The following is an 11,351-nucleotide window of genomic DNA, read 5'->3' as shown; positions in this document are numbered from 1 at the left end:
TACGTGGCAGAAGTTTCTCCAGGGGTGCTGTGTGGCAGAGCATTTGCAGTAACCTGGCCCTTCCACAAACAAACCCCCCCCCCACTCCATCCCATTGTACGCATCGCACAGAGAGACCAAAAATGGACTCATGAGGCTGGGATTTCCTACTTCCTGGCAAGCCTTGCAGTTCCTAGCTGCACCTATTCCATTTGCAAAGCAGCTGCCCTGAGCAGATCTATGAAATCTAGTTAAGCTGTTGCCGCACTCTGCAGTCCCAGTTCTTGAATCATGTCCAAAGCAGGCGTCTCTGTGCTTCCAATCCAGTCAATTGTGTCTTGTTTTTTCATGCACATATTTCTGTAAAAATATGTATCCGTGCCTCATAGCAGAGATGGGAGTAGAAATAGGGACTCTCCTCTTCTTCCTCCCTCCCCACCCCAGTTAGCGGTTTGATTTAAACCATTGATCCTCACTCTTAAGGGCTGGTTCAGAATATTCTTTAGCAGTGCTGTTATGTGAATATTCTAGCAGCGAGGGTCACTTGTGCGCCGATTCCACAGCAGGGAGCTAAAAACGTGCTTCGATCCGGATGTGGACTTCCAAGTGATGCTTAGTGTCATTGTGCAAATGATTTCAAATGGTGCATTAAAGAACTTTGGGGACTCCTCGGTCAGAAGATGAGCAATAGCTGACAAATTTCCCTACCAGAAAAATTGTTCGCTATTACTGATCATCTGTGATAGAAAGTGCAAGGGAATGTGTTGTGCTCTATGCTTGCAGAATACACCCGGGTGTGTGGGTGTCTGTACCCCGTGACAGCTTAAGTATACACCATAGGATATGCTTCTACGCTTTGCAATGTAGCAGCTGCTCTCAAGAGGTTCCTTTGCAGACGACTTGATGTGCAAAGTTTAAAAATATATATGCAAAAGCCCATTAGTCCCCACAAGAGGGAGCATTTTGCAAACTCACAGGCTCTGTGCTCTGAAGAGGAAGGGCTGTGCAGATCCTTCCTCCAGCAAGTGGACACCACAGAGCAGCTTCCTCTCATCCATTACCTGCCAAAGTCTTCTCCTTGACCTCACTTTTCTAGGTCTGCGTGACCCAAGTGCTTTTGCATAGGAGAGATTCTGCTACAAGTTTTGCTAGCATCTCATCTGCCTATCACAACAGTGACGTCAGAGCTTAAAAACAGTAATAAACAGGAGAGTTAGGCAGTAGATCGCTTGCTAGGAAGGGAGAGAGGATTTCCAAGGCAGGACTCCTCCAGTTGGAGAGGGGACCTTCCTCCTCCCCCTGCTTCCAGGGGACAGCAAGGCACAGATTCCAAGCGAGTCAGCCAGCACCCCTTGCCACAGAACCAGCCGCTTCTCCTACTCAAAGCCTTTGGCCCTTATCCCCATCATGCCTGCCTGGGCCTTCTCCCCCCCCCCCCACTTCTGCAGCACTGACCCTGCCAACTGTGACATCACACGTGATGCAAGAGGCTGGCTGTTGGGAGGGGCTATGACCCTCAAGAAAAGCCACTCACCAATTTTGCCCCACCGGCATGAAGAGCCCCTCTCCCCTTCTGACCACTCACGGCAGCAACAGCGGGGGGGAGATCCGTGAACTTGATGAAGTTGAGGCTCAAGACGTCCCTTCTGATGAAGTGTGCCCCACCAGTTATCCCAGTGACTCCCAAGTTCTCCAAGATCTGCCAGTCCCTGAGTCAAGATGTTCCTCTTCGCCAACAAAACCAAGACCCCCATCAGCACCTACACGGACTCCTACAGGGCTCCGAATACCATGAAGAAAGCCTACGATGAGGCTCCGTTGGCCCTGTGGAGTGAAAACAAGTTCCTGACGCAGGTACGATGCTTGGCGGGTGGGGTTTGGTCTAAAGCAGCCTTTCTCAACCTGTGAGTCCCCAGATGTTGTTGAACTACAACTCCCATCACCCCTAGCTAGCAAGGCCAGAGCTCAGGGGTGATGGGAGTTGTAGTCCAACAACAACTGGGGACCCACAGGTTGAGAACCGCTGGAAAGGAAAGGGGAGGAGGAGGCATGACAGAGGTGTGTAAAATTATGCATGGCACAAAGGAAACCATCCGCCCGCCCCCCCTTGTAACGCTAGTAGCACTCCAAGGAACGAGGGACACAGGTGGCTCTGTGGTCTAAACCACTGAGCCTCTTGGGCTTGCTGATCGGAAGGTCATTGGTTCGAATCCCCGCGATGGGGTGAGCTCCCGTTGCTCTGTCCCAGCTCCTGCCAACCTAGCAGTTTGAAAGCATGTCAGCGCAAGTAGATAAATAGGTACCACTATGACAGGAAAGTAAATGATGTTTCTATTGCACTTTGGCTTCCATCACGGTGTCCCGTTGCGCCAGAAGCAGTTTAGTGCTGCTGGCCACATGACCCGGAAAGCTGTCTGTGGACGAACGCCAACTCCCTTGGCCTGAAAGCGAGATGAGTGCCACACCCCTTTGGCTGGACTTAACTGTCCAGGGGTCCTTTACCTTACCCTTACCTCTCCAAGGAAGCTGAGTGTTGCAAGATCCCAAAGAGACAAAAGGGATTGTCACACGGTGCATGATTAAAAGTAGAGATGGCCACCAACTTGGTTGGCTTTGAAAGAGGATCGGACAAGTTCATGGCAGAGAAGGCTCTGTTGTTGGCTATTAGCAGGATACCTCTGAATACCAGTTGCTGGAAACTACAGAAGGAGAAAGTGCTCTTGGGCTCCCGCTCTGCTTGCGTGCTTCCCATCTGAGCCTCTGCTTGGCTGCTGGAAGAAAGGGCACTGGAGCCGAAGGGTCGCTGGCCTGATCCAGCAGGGCTCTTGGGTAAAACTTCCATGTGGCAATAGTGCCTCTGCACTAAGGGGGTCTAACAAGGCTTCCTGGCTGCAAGAGATTCAGGAGCCACACAGAGTTGCTGGGTCTCCCACCGTGTCCAGTCAGCTGCCCCAGGGAAACTTTGAACAGCAGGTTCCTTACCTTTGTCGCTATTTAAATTCATTTTGTGAGTTTGAGGTTGCAGCTAGCAATGGGGGGTTAAGGGGATGGAGCCAGAGGCCTTGCAGGGGGGGAAAGAGCTTTGAAGAGAGTTATAATGAGAAGGAAGGGAAATTGCGCATTAATAGGCTTTGAGAGGAGCAAGCTTCCCCCCGAGTTTGGGGACAAGGTGGGCTCCACACCCAACCTGAGCTTATGAATAAGGCACTCATCATTAATTTTATTTGTATCCTGCTTTTCCACAAAAAGAATAGTGCTCAACATGGCTTAAGGGACGCGGGTGGCACTGTGGGTTAAACCACAGAGCCTAGGACTTGCCTCAGAAGGTCGGCAGTTCGAATCCCTACGACGGGGTGAGCTCCTGTTGCTCGGTCCCTGCTCCTGCCAACCTAGCAGTTCGAAAGCACGTCAAAGTGCAAGTACAGTGGTACCTCGGGTTAAATACTTAATTCGTTCCAGAGGTCCGTTCTTAACTAATGAGGCCTCCTGCTGCCGCTGTGCCGCCAGAGCACGATTTCTGTTCTCATCCTGAAGCAAAGTTCTTAACCTGAAGCACTATTTCTGGGTTAGCAGAGTCTGTAACCTGAAACATATGTAACCTGAACTGTATGTAACCCGAGGTACCACTGTAGATAAATAGGTACTGCTCCGGCGGGAAGGTAAACGGCGTTTTCGTGCGCTGCTCTGGTTTGCCAGAAGCGGCTTAGTCATGCTGGCCACATGACCCGGAAAAACTGTGGACAAACGTCGGCTCCCTCGGCCAGTAAAGCGAGATGAGCGCCGCAAACCCAGAGTCAGCCACGACTGGACCTAATGGTCAGAGGTCCCTTAACCTTTACCAACATGGCTTATAACATAAATGCATCAACTACTGGAAAAAGAATTTCATAACAACGTAATAGCAAATATCACAACATTTCAGTACTATAAATGTATCAAGCTTGCATTATAAACGTTCTGTGGCTCCATGCCTCCTGGCAATAGCAAAAATAGCAAGGGAGCTTGGCCGTGGCGATGCTCAGAGCCCTTCTCCTGAAACAGCCTCTTGTAACGTTTCCAAACGGGTGGCTGGAAAAACTCACCCCATGATGTCGCTTCCATGCGCATGCCAGCTTAGAGAGATCTGGCGGCTGGGGGGCTTTTGCCGTTTGGCCTGGGGATCCCACTATGGCAAGTCTGGGAATGGGAGCGGGAGCTGGCTCCCCAGGAAAAGATGAAGATGGTTGTGTGAAAACACCGAAACCTTCCTGGTCTTTGGTCTGTCGTTGGGAAAGCGGCGCCCTCTGCTGTGTAGATGGCGCACAGGCAGTAAAAATTAAGTCGATCTCCGAGGCGAAGCTCATTCAGAAAAGTGGTTTCTGTCCAAGGCTCTCTTCCTAAGCAAGTTTCCCAGCCTGCATGCTGCCAAAGCACCATCACCCCCAACTGGTGGTACACAATGCGGTGCCTCCCCCTCCCATGTTTGCTAGGTTTCCATCAAGCAACACCTGCCTTTCCACTAGTAATTATTTATTTATTTTGTTTAGTTATTACATTGATATCACAGCTTTCTAGATCATGCCAGAGCCCTACTCCCAGAGCCAGCACCCAGGAAGGCATGAGCCACGCCACCCTGCCCAGTTCCTCCCAGTTCTGCCGCTAGCCTCAGTGGGGTGGTCCAGGCCAAGCAATCCTGCTCCAGCAACCGTGCGCTTGGCTTCAGTCTTGTTTACTAGGTCCTCCCACAGGGCCTTGCAGAGCCAGGCAGAGGCCCAGGCCAGGTAGATAATGTGCCCCCCCCCTTTTTTTTTACCCTGGGGATAACTGAAGTCTTATAAGTAAGTATGTAACATAGTTTTTTTATAATGTATTATAATTTTAAATACATTTTACAATAAATACATTATTCTTTTAAAAATGTGTTACACAATTTTTAATAGTTCAATAATGTATTTAAAAATCTATTTTTAAGTAGACAACTTTGACTATTATTTATAATTAAATTATAATTAAAACTTCTCCGTCTTCTTATTCTACTCTTTAAAAAGATGTATGCTTGGAGAAAGCCACTATTGCTCATAAGCTACTATTTCTTTAAAAAAACACGGTTTCCACCAAATTTTATCCTCATTGAGCTATATGTACTCCTTGGGTGTAAGTAATATTCCTGACCTAGTCAACAAAATTTTAAACAAATGGCCACATCTCCATCAATTTTTCATCATTTTCCAAAAAAAAAAATAGCGATAAGAAAGCCAACACACTTATCTTTGAGGTACGTGTGGTTTTAATTTTTGGCAAACAAGATTTCAAACAAAAACTCACCAACGTTTAACAGCATGAAAAACATGGTCCAGCATCACATTCGCGGCGCATTGGCTGCTGGAGCCTTGGTCGCCTCCACTCACCCGGCGCCTATTCCGCACTCCTCTGGGGAGTTGATCGCAGGCCCTGCTCCCGACCCCGGAAGCTTTTCTCTCGCGCTGCCAGCCATGGCCCCAGGGAATCCGCCCACCACCACCTTTGCGCCTCCACGTTCGCCCCAGTGCATCCCCTGCAATTGTAAATATGTTGACCGAGGCCCCCTTTGGAATCAGAGTCCCGGGCCAAGTAGCCCATATGCCCCCCCCCCTCGGTCTGGGCCTGTCCTCCCAAACCCATTGCGTGTGTATTCTTCACTCGTAGATGCCTTAGGCAGTATTGCATGCAGTTACTGTATTTTTTGCTCTATAAGACACACTTTCCCCCTCCTAAAAAGCAAGGGGAAATGTGTGTTCGTCTTATGGAGCGAATGCAGGCTGCGCGGCTATCCCTGAAGCCAGGAGAGCAAGAGGGATTGGTGCGCACTGATTCCTCTTGCTCTCCTGGCTTCAGGGATAGCCACGCAAAGCTTCTTGAGCGCAGCGGGAGTGCTTCTGCCTCTTCGCTCAGGAGGCTTTGCGTTGAGGCTTCCCGCTTGCTGTCCTGGCTTCTGGCTTCTGGCTTAGCCACGCACAGCTTCTTCCGGGCAGGGGGAGCCTTCATCCCGCTGCCCGGGAGAGGCTGCGCATGGCTATCCCAGAAGCCAGAACAGCAAGAGGCTATCCCAGAAGCCAGATCCCTCTTGCTGTTCTGGCTTCTGGGATTCAGAATATTTTTTTCTTGTTTTCCTCCTCCAAAACATAGTTGCGTCTTATGGTCTGGTGCGTCTTATAGAGCGAAAAAATACGGTATTTCACAACAACCCTGTAAGGTGGGCCGTAGAATCACCGAACTGAAGAGTTGGAAGGGACTCAAAGGGTCCAATCCCCTGCAATGCAGGAATCGCAGGTGTGGCTTGTAGTGGGCAGCTAACAAGCTAGATATTTTATAAATATTTTTGTATATCCTCCCCTTTCTCCAATCTCGAGCCCAGGGCAGCATAGCATCAATCACAAGTGGGGAACCTCAGGACATCTTAGGCCTGATAGGGGTCCCAATTTGACCTGTAGGGCTGTTTCCTTCCTGCTACGCTCTCCTCCTTGCCTGCTTCCTCCTTTGCAAGTCCAGCTTGAATTTTACACTGTTTAAATCTGCTACCCTATGCCAGCTGCACTGCCAGAGTCAGGCCCACTCAGGAGTTCCCGAGTTCAGCTGACAGCAGCTGAAAGGAGCACAGTATGTCATAAACAAAGACCAAAGCATTATAACTTGTCAGATAAGTATCAAATTCAAACCACACAATTAATTTAAAAACCATTAATGGCAACGACAACCCCACATAACCACAACCCCAGTGTGGTGCAGTAGTTAAAAGTTTCAGACTAGGACCCGAAAATATAAATGCAATTAACAAACTAGCCCCAAAGAGTGCAGCTTTCGTGACCCAAATGCCTCAAAAACTGCAACCATGCTGTGCTTAAAATAGCAACCATGGGGGCATTTTTCATAGTTGGTGTGATTGGCATTTGCTTATTTGCTAAGTTTATACGCTGCCTTTCATTTGTTAAGGGGTGCTGTGGGTTAAACTACAGAGCCTAGGACTTGCCGATCAGAAGGTTGGCGGTTCGAATCCCCGTGACGGGGTGAGCTCCCGTTGCTCGGTCCCTGCTCCTGCCAACCTAGCAGTTCGAAAGCACCTCAAAGTGCAAGTAGATAAATAGGTACCGCTCCGGCGGAAAGGTAAACGGTGTTTCCGTGCGCTGCTCTGGTTCACCAGAAGCGGCTTAGTCATGCTGGCCACATGACCCGGAAGCTGTACGCCGGCTCCCTCGGCCAATAAAGCGAGATGAGCGCCGCAACCCCAGAGTCAGTCATGACTGGACCTAATGGTCAGGGGTCCCTTTACCTATTAAAAAAACAACAACAGTAAAACAACTCAAAACTCCACTCAGCCACAAGATGTTGCACAGAAACGTCATAAAACAAAGGCAGCCCCGAAATTATGCAGCAGAAATAACATTTGCCTGTCCGCAATTTAGTTTATTGAATGCATTCTGATGCCAAACAAGCCCAGAAAGATGGGGTGGATGAAGGGGCATACATTAATGTGGTTAAAGTTTGTACGTATTTCAAAACTGGGAGGAGAAAACTGTGAATAACAACTGCTCCGTGTAACAGTAACTGGGAAGGGTGGTGAGCTGACTCCCGTGCCTTGCAGACTTGGCCTTGAATCCAGCTCCCTGCTGCGGTTTTTAAACAAAACAAAACAAGCAGAACTCCTTATCTTCATCAGCAGATGTCCACAGACAAATAAGGCGGATGCGCTGAATTATCTTAGCTGCGGAACTTGTTTCTTGTGACTGTGCGCTATATAGTCAGTTGATTCAATGCTGGGCAGGGTAAGGAAATAACTTCCACAGTGGTTTAAATTTTTAAGGAACGCTTTGACCTTAAAAGCATGCTCACGTCCTCCTCTCCTACCCCCCAAATTTGGGAAGCAGCGATCTAGTAGGTTTTGCACACAGCAGGTTTCCTGCCTAGAAATATAACAGCCCATACCAGTCCCAAAGCTGTGACCGAGAGCACAGGCAGGAGGCTAATAGGTCATTGTAGCAAGGCAGCCAATTGACGCCCGCAATCCCACCTCCTCTGCAGGGCGGAAGTGGCTTTGCGAGGGTATCTTGGGGAGAGGAACATAACCCTGCTGGATCAGACCCATGGCCCAACTTCGGCAGCATCGTCTGTGGAAAACTCATAAGCAGGATCCACGCGCCAGGGCAATTCTCCCCACTCCTGTGATTCCCAGCAAATGGTATTCAGAAGCATTGCTGTTTCAAACTGGGGATGCAAAGCAGAGCCACCCTGGCTACTAGCCATGAGTAATAATAATAATAATAATAATAATAATAATAATAATAATAATAATAATAATAAATTTTATTTATACCCTGCCCTCCCCAGCCAAGACCAGGCTCAGGGCGGCTAACACCAAATATACCGTATTTTTCGCTCTATAACACGCACCCGACCATAACACGCACGTAGTTTTTAGAGGAGGAAAATCCGTAGGCATGCCACCTGTAGGCATTCCCTCCATAACACGCACAGACATTTCCCCTTACTTTCTAGGAGGAAAAAAGTGAGTGTTATGGTGCAAAAAATACGGTAAAAACAATTGATTGAAATACAGCTTAAAAAACAAGATTAAATTACAATATAACATTAAAATGCAGCCTCATTTCAGTGGAAACTTAATCAAAAACTTTTTTGGGGGAAGAAAACGTCAAGTCTTCACCAAGACCAACTTTCCAGACTGGTCCTACACGGGCCAGAAAAAAGCCAGAAAAAAGTCCCCAAATAGGAGTTCCAACGCAGAAGGAGAAAGGGAGTAGCCCTCTCTTCCCCCATGAATTTGTCTAATCCTCTTTTAAGGCCGTCTAGTTTGGTTGCCATCACTGCTTCCAGTGGGAGAGAGTTCCGTAGGTGAACTCTGCACTGGGTGAAGAAGTGCTCTCTTTTATCCATCCTAAATCTTCCAACATTGAGCTTCACGGAATATCCACGGGTTCTAGCATTATGAAGGAGGGAGGAAAAATCTTCTCTATCCACTTTCTCCATGCCATGCATGAGTTTATAATCTGTTGTGTCCCCTCACCCCTTGCCTCTTATTCCACTGAGAAGTAATTCAAAAAGTCTAGCTTAAATATAACTCTTTGAAACTATACTATTGCATCCAACTTAAATACTAGGCAAAGCAGCTTAAAAAAAAAACCTACTTCTCAACCCAGCTGGCCCTTGTAGCTAAGAAATGGTGTGTGGGTTTTGTATTTTCCTCCTCCCTCCCCATCCATGGTTCTTTCTGTGTCGTGCCTTTTAGATTGTAAACCTAAGGTGTTTTTTTATTAGCATTATTGATCTGAAAGCCACAGTAGGACCTTTTTCATACGACATGCAGGGTTTATGTATAAATAAACAACGTGCAATGAAGTCAGCTGGCAGAAGTCTAAAACGGATTGGAAGGGCTGGATATAGCTTGTTGGACCTGCTTTGTGTGAAAATGAGGTGCAAAAGCGTATTGTATTAACTGAACATTTCGCATAAAACAGCCGGAGGGGTTGGACTGGGCGCCTCTTGGAGACCCTACAATTTGATGGTTCTGGGATGCAAGACTCAATGGCCACTTGGGCCCAGTCTAAGCAGGGGGACAGTGGTGGTTCTTGTTACGCATTTACACTCCAGGGGAAAGTCTCTCCTTGTTCTTGAGCCCTTTGACACAGTCCCCCTGCCTGACACCCCCGCCATTTTTTTAGCTCACCTGTATTATGCCCCCCTCCCTGACTGTGACATCACAGCTGATGCAAACAGGGTCAGTGTCAGGGAGGGAGGCTGTGAGTTTAGAGAGCCATTAGCAGGTTGTAGTTTGTTACTAGAGTGCAAAGCGTCCCCTTTCTATTTTCTTACCTTAAACTCGCACCGAGCTGTTTAGTGGACCCTTTAGTGTAGCGTGGCGTACGGGGAGGAAAGAAGCCCTTTTGCTAGAAAACATAGCAGAGAGTTTAGTTTAGGCCCCCAGGTGGAAATCTTCAGGGAAGGTCAACCTGTGGCAAGATGTTCATCTTTGCGCATAAGACAGACACCCCCATCAGCACCTACAGGGACTCCTACCGCGTGCCGTGCCGCACCGACAACTCCTACAAGGAGCCCAATCTCAGTATGGGCGACATGAGCCACCTCGTGTCCAAGGTAAATACTGACGTGTGTCCGGAGTCAAGGGGGTGGTGAGGACACAAAGGAACTTTTCGAAGAAGAGTTGCTTTTCTAAAGAAGAACTTGGGACCAGTTTACCGAGGAGATCCGTATGTGTTCAACCACTTTGATCAGATTGTTGAATGGTCTCTTTAAATTTGAAGGTTCATTATTGTGCCGCAAGATGTGTATGTCTTTAAGGGCCAGAGCAAATAACGTGACCCAGTTTTACAGCTGTGAAGCAGTATAGCAGGTGCGGTTAAGGTGTGTTAATTAAGCTGTGCCAGCAATTGGGTATAGTATATAAAGAGCAGCACCTAGCTCTCTCAGTACCCTGGTGGTTGGGTTGGTGGATGGGTCATGCTTAGTGATATAATTAATGTAAAAGGAGTTTTTGTTTTTGTTGTTAAAACCTAGCAAAAGGTTATTTTGTGTTCCTTGTAATGTGTGGTCTCCCCAGCACGTCTTCTGCAGTGCTACTAGTCTGCAAATAGCCAACACAGCTGACCTGCAACTGCTAGAGTTGCCTAATAATAATAATAATAATAATAATAATAATAATAATAATAATAAATTTATTATTTATACCCCGCTCATCTGGCTGGGTTTCCCCAGCCACTCTGGGCAGCTTCCAACAAAATATTAAAATATAATAGTCTATTAAACATTAAAAGCTTCCCTAAACAGGGCTGCCTTCAGATGTCTTCTAAATGTCAGGTAGTTGTTTTTTCCTTTGGCATCTGGTGGGAGGGCGTTCCACAGGGCGGGTGCCACCACCAAGAATGCCCTCTGCCTGGTTCCCTGTAGCTTTGCCTCTCACAGTGAGGGAACCACCAGAAGGCCCTTGGCACTGGACCTCAGGCTGAACAATTGGGGGGGAGACGCTCCTTCAGGTATACTGGACCGAGGCTGTTTAGGGCTTTCAAGGTCAGCACCAACACTTTGAATTGTGCTCAGAAACATACTGGGAGCCAATGTAGGTATTTCAAGACCGGTGTTATGTGGTCTTGGCAGCCGCTCCCAGTCACCAGTCTAGCTGCCACATTCTGGATTAGTTGTGGTTTCCGGGTCACCTTCAAAGGTAGCCCCACATAGAGCGCATGGCAGTAGTCCAAGCGGGAGATAACCAGAGCTTGCACCACTCTGGCCAGACAGTCTTTGGGCTGGGAGGTTCTTAGCCTGCATACCAGATGGAGCTGGTAGACAGCCGCCCTGGACACAGAATTAACCTGTACCTCCATGGACAG

At 48.1% G+C, this 11,351-nt stretch overlaps 1 protein-coding gene across 3 annotated transcripts in view; it reads left to right on the top strand.

Annotated features, from left to right (window-relative positions):
- The first annotated feature begins 1,509 nt into the window (after window positions 1-1,509).
- The window catches only part of SPMIP6 (sperm microtubule inner protein 6), a 28,309-nt gene continuing 18,467 nt past the window's right edge, over window positions 1,510-11,351 (top strand). Inside the window, exon 1 of one of the 3 annotated variants that reach the window (XM_083466244.1) lies at window positions 1,510-1,833. In XM_083466244.1, the coding sequence (XP_083322370.1) occupies window positions 1,699-1,833 (135 nt within the window). In that variant the 5' untranslated portion in view covers window positions 1,510-1,698. Of the gene's footprint in view, window positions 1,834-9,774; window positions 10,102-11,351 lie in introns of those variants that run through there. The other 2 variants (XM_083466246.1, XM_083466245.1) reach the window with 2 other exon arrangements.

Source organism: Podarcis liolepis, assembly GCF_965112155.1.
Source record: "Podarcis liolepis genome assembly, chromosome: 11".
NCBI lineage: Eukaryota > Metazoa > Chordata > Lepidosauria > Squamata > Lacertidae > Podarcis > Podarcis liolepis.
The sequence above is the reverse complement of the archived record's forward strand: the minus strand, read 5'-3'. Positions and strand labels throughout refer to the sequence as shown.